We start from the raw sequence: 15465 nt of genomic DNA on the forward strand, positions 1-15465 counted from the left end.
CGCCATCGCCGGCCTCTCCGCCATCTCCAGCTCACCCCCGGCGCAGGGAGTTGCGCATGCGCCCCCGGGCGCGGCGCTCTGCTCGTTGGCCGTCCTTGGGGTTCCGCGGCTGTACGGCGAAGGTTCCGGCCTTCTCTTTCTTCTCCCCCCACCGCAGGTTACGGTGATCCCGGGGCGGGGCGGTCTGCACCGGGGCCTCGCCGGGAGCCCCCGGGACCTGAGGGGGGGCTGCCGGTGGGGCCCTGCCGCCACCCCGGCTGGGGCGTGAGGTAGCGCCCGGGCCCGCCGCCATGCTGAGCTGGGGCGTGAGGCGAACGCTGGAGCCCGAGGGGTGGGTTGTCAGCCCGGTGTGGTGGTCGGGGATTTCTCTCTCTTTTTTTTTTTTTTTTTTTTTGTAATAGCATGAAGAAATTTCGCTTACTTTTGACTCAGTTTTGTTTGTTGGCTTGTTGTTTTTTGTTTTGTTTTGTTTTCTGTCAGACAGGGATTTTAGTTTAAGCCGTGCCCTGTCACGATGAGTTTGCTGCTGCCCCAACTGACTTGTAAGAGAGAGGTGGATCAGGCAATAAAAAGCGTGGCTGAGAAGGTTTTGGTTCTGCGGTTCGGAAGAGATAGCGATGCTGTTTGTCTGCAGCTCGATGATATTGTAAGAACAATCTATTTATATTTTTAATGAACTCTGTTAGTATACCTGCTGCGTACGAGAGAATGTCATATGTTGCTTTTGGCTAATATGCTGTCTCATGAAAATTTTGGTGACAATTAAATGTAAAATTAAGTAATACTCTAGTCATAAAGTGGTTTGAAATTTAAGCACATGTTTATGTTATTGCAGCAGGTGTACAAAGTGCTTGTAGTAGATAAGACATGATATTCTAGCTCTGCTTAAACTGATAAAACCTCAGAAATGGGCTTTATAAAGCTTGCCACCCTTTTTCCACTTGTGCCTCAATCCATTTATCACTCACTTTTCTCACTCTTTTCAGCTTGCAAAGACAGCTCATGACCTAAGTAAAATGGCAGTCATTTACCTGGTGGATGTGAACAAGGTTCCAGTGTACACCCAGTATTTTGACATCAGTTATATTCCATCTACTGTATTTTTCTTCAATGGACAACACATGAAGGTTGATTATGGGTATGTCATCCTACCTGGCATTATCTATATCTGTAAGAATTATCAGTCCTTCTTCATGTTACTGTGTCTGGGGAAGGTAACATTTGACAACTATAATGTGGTTACCAGCATTTGCGTTGGGAGTGAGAAGGATGCAAAATTAAGAAGAATTTTGAAATACGCTCTGATGCAATAAGTAGGTGTCAGCTGTGAAACATGACTAACTCTGGAAGAAATAGTACAGTTAAAGTCTTGACATGACACTGTACCTTTTTGGTCTCTGGAGGTCACAGCGTACTCCTGACTTGTTTGTGACATAACCAGTGTGGTTCATTCTTTCTGAATGACTAGATCAGAAACCCTAATGTCATTATACATCTCTTGTCTTTAGGTGGTTTTGCTTTGAACACTTTAACATTACAATTCTGCCTTTATCTTATGCTTATATTTAGGTCTCCAGATCATACCAAATTTGTAGGAAGCTTCAAAACAAAGCAAGACTTTATAGATCTGATTGAGGTGATTTACCGTGGAGCAATGCGTGGAAAGCTCATTGTGAGAAGTCCTATTGACCCCAATAACATTCCTAAATACGACCTTCTCTACCAAGGAATTTAATAGTCTGACCTGAGGTAAAGAATTACAAAACTGGCTTATGTTCTAGATCCTGTTTTCTCTTCAAGCATTTTTAGCCACCTCTGACGCCGTGGGACAGTTTGAGAATTTATGTTGAAGGATCATATTGGTCTCCTTCCAAAGACAGACATTCTGTCACTTCATACTTCTCTTGTAAATAAAGCTGCACGTTCACGCATAGAATTCATGCAAGTGACTGTTCTTTGAGTTGCATGCTGACCAACACCTACAAAACAGTCAGGTTGTATGCATCCTCAATGATGACACCTCCAGTGTAGCTTTCTTAAGTGAACTAAGGCACTCTATACTCTATTAATTGTCTATTTAGTACCGTTTTCACTCAGATGTAATAACAGTAAATGTGTCTTTATTTAAAAAGCTATGCATGCTCCCAGGAGCATTCCACTGACTGTGTCTTTCCAATGGACTTTTATACTTTCACCCATTATGGGATAACATGGTGGAAGCTTTTTCAAAGAGTAGTAGAGATGTCTGAAATGGATATAAACACAAAAGGGAAGCTGATGTTCTCTTTTCTCTGGTACCCAGTATTACTGTTCAACAATTTCTTTTGACTGATACGGCAACTCAAGGTATAGGACAATGTTTTGTCATCTTTTAAAAATCTTGCAGCCACTGAGCACTTTTAATTCCTACAGGATTACACTGGAAATTCAGAATAATGATTTTGTTTACATTTGCTTTAAAGGTTATTTGACCTTCTGCTCATATAAATAGCAAACCTTGAGTAGGGACATTTAAAAACTGTCTCTTTCCCACCTCTGTCTAAAATCAAACAGCCGGGAGAAAACAGCAAGGTCATTTTTTTGCATCAGTTTGGTAGTTACAGGTTGCTAGGATATTGTATTTCTGTAGCAGCTCATGCCCAGTAACCTCACTGGCTTTGGTAGCTTTAAAATGGAAATGGCTTTAGCTCACTGTATCATGTTTGGGGCATACCGTCTCTGACTGGAGGGAACGTGGTAGTATGTAGTTCCCTGAAGCATCATTCAACTTAAAAGTAAACATCATCTCGGAGGAAGTTAGATGTTCCAGGTCTTGAAAGATTTTAAACACTATATGGTGTACAGTGGGGAGGAAATAAATCTTTTTACATGCTTTTTGTGTTCCAGATTTGTCCTTTCAATTAAAGCTATGCGCATAAGAAGGGAGAATTTTTCTGGTAGTTTAGTCTGACTATAGAGCCATAACTGCTGAATGTGTATTTAAAAAATGATACAGGTGAGACTTGATACACCTTAACATCTTTATTTTGTGCAACTCCAATTTTCACAGCTAATTATGAAAGGAAGAGACCACTATCAAGAACAAATCCATATACCTTTATTTATTGCCTGTCTTACTACTTGTTCTGCTTCTGGTTCTAACAGGTGAACGCCTAAAGGCTGTTGTGGTCTTGGCTTTCAGTGTGCTCTTCAGGTACTTAAAGATGGCACATAAGCAGCAGGAGGGTGCTAAACCATACTTTTCCGTTCCAGCAGAGACAGTAGGACAATTGACTTTCATGAGAGTACCCACAGGTTTATTTAGAGGCTTGCTGCTTGATACCCATTCACAGCAGTACTTCTGTATCCATTCTTGTATTTGGGGATCGTTTCTAGTCTGGTGCTGTATGTTGTGCAGGGAGTCGATGAATGCCACAGAGTACACTTTATTCATTACCTCCCATTTTCTCTGCACCAGCAGATCAACAAACACCAGGCCACCGTAGCCATGGGCAATGAAGGCCACGTTCTTGGCTGTGCTCTTTGAAATGAAATGATCCCATACATACACGGTATGCTCCTCAGGACTGCTGCTGCCCCTCTTGGGGATCCACCAGACGGACTGCGTAGAATTCGGTGGTTCTTCCCAGGTAGAAAAGCTTAACCTCTCCTTTTCAGTCTTCAAATCAAGAAAGTTGTCGTTGGGATTCAGTACAATCACTCCCCCGTGGCTTTGAAGGGCCATTTTGATGAATGGTATTTGTGTTCCATGCCCCAGGCCCACGCTGACAATCGTCCTTTGCTCCCACTGTCCTGCACGGAAAACTCCACTGTCTTGAAGAAGGACAATTAGGTTAGAGGAACTTGTTAGTGCATTCTCACTCATGAAAAAGAAACTTTGTGGTTCATCCTCTGTAGCATCAGTAGGAATATAAACTTTCTGCAGCATGCAGACTCTTTCCAGGAGCTCATAAACATATTGGGTAATCGAATGTCCCAAAACTTGATAGCGTTTATGATTCTGCTCATGTGCATTCTTGTAATAATTGAAAACAAAAGACTCATTTGTATCCAGATGCCTCAGTTCCCCTTTTATATTGAAGTCATACTTCAGTTCCTCTTGATACTCTGAGCCCTCTAATAGTTTCCTCAAGCTTAGTTCTTGCTGTATTTGTAACCACTACAAGGTAAGAAGACTATGTCAGTGTAGGGATAGACCTTCACATCACCTACATAAATAAAGCCTGTTGTATTAGAACTCAGATTTAAAAGTGACAAAGAAAATACTTGTTGATACAGACTCTCTCAGTGGTCTGTAGCAAACCGGCTGCTTGTAAAGCCTCTCACAGATTGCGGTTACTAAATTCCAACAGCAGTACATTAATACTAATCTCTCCAGTCATTCGTTCGTCCTTGCACACATTTACCACATGAAAATTGTGGAATGGATGACAGAATAAGCTAACCTCTGTGATCCAGGGACAGGATGAAATAAAGTACACGCAGCAAATTTTCATTATATTAGATTGAGTTCTCTAGTTTCAGCTAAGATAATTTTTCAACTCATATGACTGATCAACTGGTGAGAATTATACCAGGAAGTGGTCTCAATGCAACTGAAAAATTAAGCTTATCGTAACCTATTTTCGTAGTAACTATTCAATCTACTACTGTCACTGGCTGTAGAATGGTAAACATGGGGTAACCTTTGGTGTGATTATAATCCTACTTTTGTAGGAATTTTGTCCTAAAAGCAGAGATTTGCAAGCATTAAATTTCCACAATTACTAGTATTTAAAAAATGAATTTATTATCTTAACATAATAATTTTGTTTTGGCAGATGGTTAACATGAAGTTATATTTGGCAAATATATTGGTCCAAGCTATTGTAAGTTTTTCTTGCTGAACTAACAGAGGTTTTTAGAACACAGTAAATTACATTCTGGCTATGCTAAAACTCACTATACCATCTGATAAAGCCAATTACTAGGACACAAAATGATCTGAAAATTTTCATGGAAGTGACGTGAGTTGAAGTCCATCTCCTTAAGGGAATGCAAGTTTCCTTGAATAAGCCATTTAGCATATTGAAAATTATTTCTTACACTTCCAAATTGAAGAAAACAAAAAAAAGTTCTTTGCTTTTTAATAGAGAAACACCATATACGTTTTCCTTTTGAGCGATCCTTATTGAATCAGAGATGTTAAGTCATCTCCTCAGCGTCATTCCTGTCTTCTGATTAACAGAGAGTAGGCTAGGAAATGGTACCTTCTTTTTTCTCATACAATAGCATACACATAGAAAAGGGAAAAAACCATCAGATTCTATCATAGAAAAACGATTTACTGACTTGCCAGTTTCTTGGAATGGAAACAGCATAAAGAAGTTACAAGCGAATGTATTCATTTATGATTTTTTCATTCTGAAGGAAGGCTTGAAATACACAAAGGAGACGGGAGGACAGTCCATTTACTACTGAAATACGGGCAATTCACACAAGAGAGATCATATTTAATAGGGAGGAAATGACCCATATTCACATTGTTTTCCCCACAAAATGAAGTGGGAGAAAACCGGGTATGGTTTAAGGAAAGATGTCTGTGGAGAAAGGTAAGCACAGAGGAATCATTCCATGACAATTAGGAATAGGTAAATGCAGTTTCCTTACAGAGTGGCACGCTGTGCAGCACTTCTTTCAGTCCCTTTCTCTCCTCACCCCTAAAAGGTTGAAGACTAGTTTCCCAGCATACTATGAACAGTAAGTTACTATGCTCTCACTTCAGCTACTACCAACAACATTGCTTTTTCAGTTTCAAAACAGAACAAAGATATGTGATTCCAAATTAAATCCTATGTATGTAATATTGAACATCTACTTAAACATCTACTTTACAAAGCATTAAGAAAGGCTTCTGAAGATTGCAGGAAGCAGAAACAAAAAAAAATTGTATTACATCAGGCACAGGTACGACCTCCCTTCCAAAAATTGCCTTCAAGGTGGGAACTGAAAAGTTTCGAAGCAATTTACAGTAGGTTATCACTTAAGAGTTCACTTGAATAGCACCTTACAATAATGTACTTATTAGTCTGGAGGACTGGTTTTATTGTAATGCCATTTATAGAATTAAGAAGCTGCAGCTACAGATTGTTCTAGATATATCTGCATAATACATTTACTCCTTTTTGGAAAATGTACACACTAAATCAGTGTTGACTGCTGCTTGTGCTTCATTGTATATATATATATATATATATATATAAATGCATTATTCAAGAGTGTTTATTCTGGCAGCCCTTATATTTGCTATTTTGATATTAAGAAATTACTGTTGGGGAGAAAAAAAATCCCTCTTTCCCCTCCTCCCACTTTTCTGTTTGGATTGTAAGATTCTTCAGCTGTAAATTCAGCTAGCATTTCTTGCAACGGTTGGCTTATTTGAAACACTACTGCAGTAAAAATATTACTCTTTATTAGAATTTTTGTATTTACAAACAGTTTCCTCTATTCTAGTAAAGCCCAACATTACCTTATGCTCTCCTGTGAAATCTGTCATCATAGACGTAAATCTTTTTCACTCCGGGATGGTAGACAACTTCTCTGCATGAAATAAAATAAACCCATTTTAGTTCAGGTTTCGTTACTTCCTGTGCCTTATTCTGAGGTGTATCAGTTGCTGATAGTTAAGGCCATCTAAGGCTTTTCAGATAGTTCCAAGTGTGATAAATAATAGAAGAATTTTGCTTTCGCTAAAAGTAATTAAACAATTACTTTTATTGAATTAGGCTGAAGCTGTTATTAGTACGATGATACAAATTTTAAGAAAAGTAAAATAATTTACTAGTGGGAAAAGAGAAGAGAGGGGGGATTGATCAGAGGAAACACCAACCCAACAGCCCCCCCTTTTTCCTTTGGAATGCTCACCAGATGGTCCATATCAAAGGATGGTAACTCCTTTGCAATGGAATGGGAAAGAACATGATGGGCCCTCTCTGTTATCTCCTGTTCTTGAGATAAGAGAGGAACCGGAGCCACTGAGCCATAAAGACAAAAGAGCTACAAATTAGCCCAGACTTGAAGGACAAGGTGTACGTGACCACAGGACTGAGTCTGCGCAGAAATAAGGGTCAACGAGCGAACACAGTGAAGAAGACTACGAGCCTTCATCTGCAGACCCCTGCCCACGGCCACCAGGGAGCACTGCGCAAGCGCGACGGGAGGAATTTGGGTTGGGGGGATATGTTAATGATTTCTCGGAACTAATTGTAATATTCCCTCCCTATCCTTAGAAGTAGTGATGCATATGTATTAGAGTAGATGAATATGTAACCATTTATACAACAAAAGGGAGCCCCTTTTGGCTCCAGCGCGCGCCATTGCGCCCAGCGCTGTATTCTTTGCTCCACTGACTTTGTCCCCAATAAAACTTTTTTTTATATATACGTGGGCTTGTTTCTCACACAAGTTACAAGCTAACATCTCACGTTTGAAGTTTACACCTGACCATAAGTTAAAGTCAAACCTCCTGAGTACGAACCTAAGAAGGAATCAAAACTAGTTTTATACAGCTTCCCACTACTTGATATAAAGGCACTACCAAGAGGACAAAACAGAAAGTTACGCCCAAACCCTACTTTTCTGAAGCTACCCTGAAGAAAAAAAAGGAAATAAATGAAAAACAAAGCACAGAAACCCAACAAACAAATCTCTGTCTCGCCGCGGCTGTGGGAGAATTTCCAGGAGCAGCCGCCGCAGGCCGCGGGGCTTTTGAGGGCGCCGCAGGCCGCGGATGAGGGCGCCCGGCGGCGCGGGGGGTGCGGGGCTAACCCGCCCGCCGGCACCTGGCGGGCATGCGGGCTGAGGTCTAACGGGAGAAACGTGATTAGCAAGGCGGTACCACGGACACCCGCTTCGGCTGGGTTGTGTACCGCCTCTTCAAAAATAACCGAGCTTTCCTCGACGCCTTCCGCAAGTTTTAGGACTTCTCCCGGTTGCTTAACGCTTGCTAGCCTGTGCTTCCTTTAACTCTCTTGCGCTGCGCTCACACCACTCCTAGTTTTGTTACTACTCATCAGTTTGCCAGGCGCAGGGAAGCGTGCGCAGCAGCACACCTGTGACACGATCGTTTGCCCCGCCTCATTTTTCCCCGCGGGTGCTCAGTGTTGGGCGAAACCCGGGAGAAATTTAAGAAGAGAGGCTGCGGCGGGGCGCGGCTGTGAGGGCGAGGTGGGCAGGAGGGGCCGGGGACGAGGCCGGTTTGGGGGGCCGGCAGGATCGCGGCCGGGGAGCGGGAGGGCAGGCGGCGGGGCTGAGGGGATAGGGAGGCGGTGACAGCCGTTACGGGGCGGGGCGGGGCGGCCCTGACCGGAAGTACGGGAGGAAGCTGCGCAGGCAGCGGCAGGGCCTGGATAAACAACAATAGCAGCGGCGGCGGAGCTGGGGGGTTTCTGTTGTTGCTACCGCTCGTCTTGCGCCCTTTAGCCGCCGGAGGGGAGGGAGATGCTGAGATAAAGGGGGCTGGCCGCGTCCCCGTGAGTCCGCCGCTGGCTGTGGCGTTTGTCGCGAGCGGGCGAAGCCGGTAGGGGAGGGCGGTGAACGGCCGGGCGCGGGGGGTGGCGGCTGCCTTGTGAGTGTGGGAGCGCGGATTTACTGACCGCGGGCGCTTGTCCCTTGGGTAGTGGGAGAAGCCGGTGGCTGGATGAGGAGCTGGGGGGGCGAGGCGGCCCGGCCCGGCCCGGCCCGCGGGGAATTGGGGGAGCGGGGCGGCCACCGGCCTGGCGGAAGCGGGCTCAAGCGGTGGCAGCAGCCCGGGTGGTGCCTCTGTTTTCCCTCGGAGCTGTCAGAAGGCCGCCGTTTGTCAGCTTGTCCTCTTTGCGGGCGTCGGGGTAGGCAGGAGTTTGGTTTTACTTTAATAGTCCTTGGATGTTACTGCCCCGTGTCCCCCCCCCCCCCCCCCCCCCCCCCCCCTCCCACCAGGGGACTGAGGCTGTAACTTAAAAAACCGCTGAGCTAAGTGAAATTACACAGACTTGAAGGTCTTGTTGAGAGACTTCAGATTAGTTGTAACGCTTGAAGGTCTTACACCAGAGTTGTCAGAGTATTTATAAAAAGCATTAAACCCCTATAAATGCTCAAAGCTCTGAAGCTGTGTCCATCCCCTGAGGAAAAAGTTTATCTGTTAACAGGAATCCTTGAATTTTATTTATTATTGGAGCTCCTCTAGTGTTACAGATGTTTTCTATGACTCCTTTTCACTTTTTAATAAAAGCTTGAGTTGCTTATTAGTTGTTTACTTGCTAGTGGGTGGAGTTAAGCAGTAAATGCCTTCACTAAAGATAAATTCTAGTGGAAATCTCAGTAACAGCTCTGTTCGTGCTGCCAATCCAGAGCCTTGCCCAAGCATATATCTCTCTTGTGTTGTGTCTGTCAGTGACTTTTTTACCAAGGCCTGTAATGACAGCACAAGGGGAAATGGTTTTAAACTGAAAGAGGGTGGATACAGGTTGGATATAAGGAAGACCTTTTTTATGGTGGGGGTGGTGAGACACTGGAACAAGTAGCCCAGAGAAGTTGTGGGCATTCCACCATTGAAAGTATTCTAGGTCAGGTTGGATGGGGCTTTGAGCAACTTGATCTAGTGAAAGGTGTTCCTGCCCCTGCCCGGGAGTTTGGACTAGGTGCTCTTGAAAAGGTCCTTTCCAACCCAGACCATTTGATGAATGAGGTTTCTTTGTGCTAGCTTGCTCAAAAGTTATTTTCTTGTTCTCGCTTAGTACCTATTGCTATGGTCCTGCTTCCCTCTGAATAAGTAGCACACAAATGGCTAAGCTTATTTTGTATTTTTTTTCAGTAGAGAAAGTACGGAAAGAATGACATCATCTTCAAGTCATGTCAGTGTAAGTCTTCCTACAATTTGCAACAATTTACTTTGAGGGCTGTGGGTATCCTAGGGTGTTCTAATGTATTTGTACAACAAAATTCATTCTCTAGTGGTCCAGCTTTCACTTTGTTGGAGCATTCTTTCTTGAGAAAGAGTTTCTTCTGGTATCAGTCAATAGTAATTTCTGCTCTTGAGCATGTAGTAATACATGATAGACTTAACATTCAATTTCTCATAAGCAGCACATTTTCAAGGATATTTTAAGATTTAAGCTAACATCTAAAATGTTGAGTAGTGCTCAGGTAAGGAAGGCAGCTGCATAACTGCATAATACTTAGTTATCTGCAGAGATGTGTTCAGAAACTGCTTATGCTAGTGTTTATTTTTTCTAAAATATCCCTGTTAGTAGTTATTTCTAGCAGTGGAAGCGCTGGTGAAAACAAATTGTAGGCACAGCAACTAGTTTGATCGGGTAACACCTGGACTGTCTAATGTTTTAGAAATAAGCTGTTTCTGGCACCTTGTTTATACACTTTCTCTGACCCTTGCTCCTACAGGTGAGAACCTTCAGAAAAGTACTGCTGGTTTAGATGAGGAGTCTGCTAAATGCATATGCACATGTATGTGTTGAATTAGTCACTTCATATTAGGGAAAAGCTGAGACAACTGCATATGTTGCACGTGCTGTACATACAGACCTCTGTTGGTTACCTCTTGACTTTGTGCTTGTTCTGTAAGTTAGTTGTGGGCACTGCAAACCAACATCTTAATGAGCGCAAGTGTTGGGAAGATACTGTACAGTGAGGTGGAAACTTGGCAGATGAACATATCTTGTGCTTTTTATCCATTTGTTTTTGTTTTGTTTTTTTTTTTTTTTTAGTCTGACGTGACCAGTTCTCAGTGTCTGTGCTATTACAGAGGTTATCGGAACCTTTGTAACTTAAAATGCATGTTAAAATTGTAGATAAATACATGTTCTTAGGAAGCTCATAACAGAAACCACTAGTCAGGCAGCAGGTAGAGTTCTGAAGTAAGAAATTTATACCTAGCCATTAAGGTGCAGATCGGAAGAATGCATTCAGACTGATAAAACATATAATTTGCCACTACAAAAAAAAAAAAAAAAAAAAGAAAAAATTAAAAATGGAATGAACTAATTGTAGATATTCTTGAATAAGAAAATGTCTACTTTAATACTTAAATGTTGATTAAAAGGGATGTGCTTGTACTAGAAGTTAGTGCCTATGCGTAACGTTCACATCCTTTATAATTTGAGGGATTTGTTATTAAAGGTATAGTTACTACAGCACTTGATCAGCAAAAGCAGTTTGAGGTACTGTATAGAAATTCAGGTGTAATTACTAAAAAAAAAAATTTTGTTTCAAAGAAGCATAGAGAAGGAATAAGAGCACTTGCAGTTCAGACTGAAGAATTATCTCATTATTGTACAGTATGCTTCAATTATGATCTGTGTGAAGGACTACCTACAGAGGTAATGAACACAGTTTCTGTGTTAAGTTGTTTATGTTGCTGTTCTAGAGTCCTTGCTTGTAATTTCACGTTACAAAGGTATCTGGTGGCTTGAAAATTAAGTTCATAATACACTTGATAGTGGCTGTCATGTGGAGTAGCTTCAGCTTTTTCCTGAGATACTCAGTTGTCTGAAAGATGTAAATGTTGCTTTCCCTGTCTGATACACTGCAAATACAACCAGACTAGAATGTAAGGTTTTGCTTCTCAGGATACCTGGAGAAATGGCAAGGCTTACACTCTTTTTCTTTCAGTTGATATTACTTTAACCGGTTTAATTAACTGATAGGGAATGTTAGCCTCTTCCCTTGTCTTGATGAACTGGTAGGAATTTAATTTGACCATTTTTGTTGTGCATTTCAATAAATGAACGTTATTTCCTACACATTTTTTTCTGAATTGGCCAATTTCTGTGAATTACTAACTGCTTTACCTTTCAATAATTACTTTCAAAACGCTGATTTCATTTTTGCAAATGTTGACAATGGCAACAGCTGATAACCATTTTGAGTATGTTACGGTGTATTGATGCTAAATTGTCATACCAAAATATTATCCTGTTCTAAGGTATAATTGCTCTTTATCCTGATTTTTTTTTTTTGAGAGCAAACCTGGTTTGACATTCATCGTGACATTCAGCGATTTTGTTTTCTCTTTGTTATTCTCTAAGCTGAGATGTTTAAACTTGAATGCAAATAAATCAGAGGGAACTAAGAAAACTGTAAGGGCCAGTAGATTGGTTCTCACCTTTTGGGCACATGTTTGAAGTTGTAAAGTTAATGAAATAGGAAGAGCTTTTTCAGACAGTTCATGTGTTTAAAACTAGCTCCTCATGTGGTATGATGCATGATTTAGGATAAGTTATAAGTGAAGAACACATTTAAATTAAAGTCACAGGTCAGTGCTTCCCTTGCAGCTGTGTTATTTTGCTTGACAGTTAAAAAAACTTTGTACGTGGTGGTATATCTGCTCCAGTGGATAATTTAGTTTTATCATGTGTGTAACATCATCTATTTTCAGTTTCATATACCAAAGAAGAAAACAAACACCAAGTCAGAGGATGTTCAAGTTCAGTCCCGTTTGGCAAGGCTCCCAGGTTCCCACCATTGGGACTACCCTTTAAAAGAGGTAAAGAGAAGTTCTTTGGAGTGTAAAGTGTGTAGGAGAATGTTATATGGGTTTCTTCTCTATGGACAGAATTTTAGGTGATAATACAGAAATAACTGATGTCAATATTAAGATCAAAAGACCATAAGAGCACTTCTATGACACTTATCATAAACGACTGTCTTGATCATCTCTGTCCCATAAGGAAGCAAATATTTGCTTTTATAAATCTTTTCCAAATTCAGTAAGTTTTTCTAAGATGCTAAGTTTTGGAAATATATTTTGCTACTCTTGACTCCTTGAGCTCAGCAGTGAGATTTTTGTTGCTGGTTTTGGTGCTTTCAGAGTCATGGGGCTGGACAAACAGGCTCCTGCACAGAGGAGTTGTAAAAACCTAGTGAGGGAAGTTCGGAATCTTTTTGACTTACAGTAGTGGTGATGATGTGACCCAGGTCTCTTAGAAGGCCTGGCCATTTGAGGATGCTGCAATACAAACTCACTGTATAGTTCTATGCTATACTGTTAATATTTTAAATGAGAAGAGCATCCAGTTACAGTCAGGTTTTGAAGTTCAAAGTAATGTCTCTGGTGGTTACAAGCAGCAGCCTCTTAGGCAGAGCCAGACAGTACTTGCATGGAATTCTTCCTGTCTTTCTCTCTGCCTCTATAAAAACAGTGATTACACTGGGTGAATTGAAAAATCTTCAAAAACTTCCCCCCCTTGTTATTTTGTGTATATGGTCTAATTTTTCATTTCTTATTTTTCCTACCTGTATCTATTTCAGACTTTTCCATATGATAGAGGGATTTGTATGCTTTAAACACTGACTATTCTTTATATTCTACTTTAAAATAAAAGATTCCTCATGAGGTATCGTAATTAAAATAAATATCCATTGAGAGGTCTTTCCTGGTTGTATTTAGTGTTGCCAGAGTTTGCTTCATGTTTGAAAAATTTTGTGCAGCTTTCAGTGATTTGGCCATATAGGTCTCTAACATGCCTGAAGACCAGTGCTATGAGGTGAATTAGATGGTGTTTGAAGGCAGGAGGAGGGGAGAGCACCTTCAAGGCAATTCTTGCTGCCAGCTGTTTTAATGATGAAGGTATTTTCCATTAGTCAGCCTCTTTGGTAGGGAAAAGATTGCTTTAGGATGCACCTTTCAGATTTCACTGAATTATGTAAAATATATGTGGGCATGAATTTTTCAGATGTCCTTTCACCCCATGCTTAAACAGAAATGAAGATAAGTCTGTCTGCTTTCAGCCTGACTGGCATAATTTTCAAATGTCCATTTGGCTTATCTTTTACATTAAAAAAATTGAGGAGAGATTAGGAAGAGGTAATGGCAGAGGGAGTTAGGTTTCTGGAATCGCAGAAGTAACTGTATGTTTTGGTGGACCTTCATTTATTTAATTTGGAAATAGAAGTTCATTCTGTTAAGGTAGGAGAATTTGGAAAAAATGAAGTCTTGATGTGGGTTTTGACACCTAAGTGCCAAACCCTCAAATACCTATTCCTTCTCATAATTTTGTATGAGTGGAATATAATTTGGGTAAAATGCATGGAGTTCAGGAAAGTAGAGGTTATTTTGCATACTTGTGATTATGTAAAGCAGGCCTAATATTCAAGTCTGTTTGCGATAGTCCCCTTTTAAATAGGGAAATAATTATATTGTCCTGTGTGGTCATATTTCTTTAGGAGGAAGACAGTTCCATTGAAGATCAGGTGGTATGTGGGTGCTTTAAATCAAGCAAATTAACTCTTTCCAAATTGTTGTCTATGCTCTTTGTAGCTCTGCTTTATTTGATCAGTTGCATTGTTCCCTTCTTGTGTAGTATCCATTATGACATACTTATGTCTGTTGAAACCTGCCATTTTTATTTGCTTTATTTCAGTGGAAATTAAGTGCCAACAACAGAGAGCCTTCCACAAAAGGAAAAAGGCAAAAGGGCTGTGACAGACTCAGCTCTAATGATGGAGAATTAATTGGGTAAGAAGTCATCTCAAAATTTGTTGTTCTTTGTTTGCATATTCAGAGTTCCGTAATCTGTCTTGAAGATTGGTATTTCTGGTCTTTAGCTTATTTGTGTCATGCAGAGATAGTTTTCAAGCTGTTAGGTAGCCAACCCTCAGTGAATCATGTTTCAGTGATTTAATGCTAAGGGTAACTTTTTCTTTGTTTTAACACTACACAAGGCTGTGACATCAGAATGGGAGTGCAGCACTTACAAGGGGAATTACTGCTTGTTGACCTGCTTGGAATCCTGAAAGCTGTTCATTACTTTAAGTGTAAATTATCATTCTAGCCCTAGATATGTTAGATATTTAACAAATTTCCCAGATTCTTTTGCTTGTCACTTTTTGCTCTGTAGTCCACAGTCATTAACCTGTCTTTCTCAACTCTTCAAAACAACAAAAAAACCCCAAACCCAAGCAATATGATGATTAGTAGGGGGAGACAGTAAAAAAATGAGACTTTTCACCTCTGTGTTACAGTCAAGACACCTAAGTGAGTAAACAAGACTTCTGATGTGCCACTTGTTTATGCTCTGTTGGCAGGAGCAAATATCTTGGTGTCTTTGAGATTATGGCAAATTATCTAAAATAATCTTCTGGGAAGATGTCAGATAGCTAATTGCTTATCCAAGAAAAGTTTGAAGCTGTAAGTGCCATGGTTGTTAAATAGACATGAAAATGTAGAATTAGATTCATTAACAGCAGCTAGGAAACATAACCACTTCATGATGAAATTCATGATATTTATCTTAATGAAGCAACTGTTATTCTAAGTCATTCAAATCTAAACAAGAGTATGCATTCTCTGCCCCTTTTTTTGACTGGAAGTTAACTTGACCATAAGTGATTTCTTGTCAGGAGAGGCTGTTAAAAACAAAATGCACAGGTAATGAAAGTGCTCAATGATAGCAGGTGATTTTGACACTGCTGAATGTGGTGGTTTTGTCACCT

The 15465-nt window shown here is 40.9% G+C and overlaps 3 protein-coding genes across 16 annotated transcripts in view; 2 read left to right on the forward strand and 1 right to left on the reverse strand.

Moving 5' to 3' along the window:
- The first annotated feature begins 19 nt into the window (after positions 1-19).
- On the forward strand, positions 20-3544 carry TXNL4B (thioredoxin like 4B). Of its 8 annotated transcripts, none has more exons than XM_033005136.2 (5): positions 72-331; positions 481-646; positions 987-1138; positions 1570-1749; positions 3458-3544. In XM_033005136.2, the coding sequence occupies exons 2-4, from the start codon at positions 515-517 to the stop codon at positions 1733-1735; spliced, it is 450 nt and encodes a 149-aa protein (XP_032861027.1). In that variant the 5' UTR covers positions 72-331; positions 481-514; the 3' UTR covers positions 1736-1749; positions 3458-3544. The 8 variants fall into 8 exon arrangements, with proteins under 8 accessions (XP_032861025.1, XP_032861024.1, XP_042644648.1 ...); XM_033005135.2 differs by having other exon boundaries at positions 3461-3539; XM_033005134.2 differs by lacking the exon at positions 3458-3544 and having other exon boundaries at positions 20-122; positions 485-646; positions 1570-2885.
- LOC104356767 (putative protein FAM172B) lies at positions 3087-8073 on the reverse strand. 2 transcript variants are annotated; one of them, XM_033005132.2, is made up of 3 exons: positions 7877-8073; positions 6509-6579; positions 3087-4159 (listed from the first exon to the last, which is right to left on the reverse strand). In XM_033005132.2, exons 2-3 carry the CDS (start codon positions 6536-6538, stop codon positions 3098-3100), a joined length of 1092 nt encoding a protein of 363 aa, XP_032861023.1. In that variant the 5' UTR covers positions 6539-6579; positions 7877-8073; the 3' UTR covers positions 3087-3097. The 2 variants fall into 2 exon arrangements, with proteins under 2 accessions (XP_032861023.1, XP_009968184.2); XM_009969882.3 differs by lacking the exon at positions 7877-8073 and having other exon boundaries at positions 6509-6863.
- Positions 8074-8358: 285 nt separating this feature from the next.
- The window catches only part of SENP7 (SUMO specific peptidase 7), a 48282-nt gene continuing 41175 nt past the window's right edge, over positions 8359-15465 (forward strand). For 4 of the 6 annotated variants that reach the window (XM_042788696.1, XM_042788699.1, XM_042788700.1 and 1 more), the window contains exons 1-5: positions 8359-8510; positions 9830-9875; positions 10417-10479; positions 12410-12517; positions 14394-14488. In XM_042788696.1, the coding sequence (XP_042644630.1) occupies positions 10450-10479; positions 12410-12517; positions 14394-14488 (233 nt within the window). In that variant the 5' untranslated portion in view covers positions 8359-8510; positions 9830-9875; positions 10417-10449. Of the gene's footprint in view, positions 8558-9829; positions 9876-10416; positions 10480-12409; positions 12518-14393; positions 14489-15465 lie in introns of all 6 variants that reach the window. The other 2 variants (XM_042788698.1, XM_042788697.1) reach the window with 2 other exon arrangements.

The sequence above is a fragment of the Tyto alba genome, unplaced genomic scaffold, assembly GCF_018691265.1.
Source record: "Tyto alba isolate M040663 unplaced genomic scaffold, T.alba_DEE_v4.0 Super-Scaffold_14, whole genome shotgun sequence".
NCBI lineage: Eukaryota > Metazoa > Chordata > Aves > Strigiformes > Tytonidae > Tyto > Tyto alba.

What these genes read in the sequence shown, in the direction of transcription:
- LOC104356767 (XM_033005132.2), bottom strand. Translation starts at nt 6,538, where the DNA reads ATGATGACAGATTTCACAGGAGAGCATAAG. An exon ending in ATTTCACAGGAGAGCATAAG is followed by an intron (nt 4,160 to 6,508) that starts GTAATGTTGGGC and finishes CTTACCTTGTAG; the next exon opens with TGGTTACAAATACAGCAAGA.
- TXNL4B (XM_033005134.2), top strand. Translation starts at nt 515, where the DNA reads ATGAGTTTGCTGCTGCCCCAACTGACTTGTAAGAGAGAGGTGGATCAG. An exon ending in GTCTGCAGCTCGATGATATT is followed by an intron (nt 647 to 986) that starts GTAAGAACAATC and finishes CACTCTTTTCAG; the next exon opens with CTTGCAAAGACAGCTCATGA. An exon ending in CACATGAAGGTTGATTATGG is followed by an intron (nt 1,139 to 1,569) that starts GTATGTCATCCT and finishes GCTTATATTTAG; the next exon opens with GTCTCCAGATCATACCAAAT.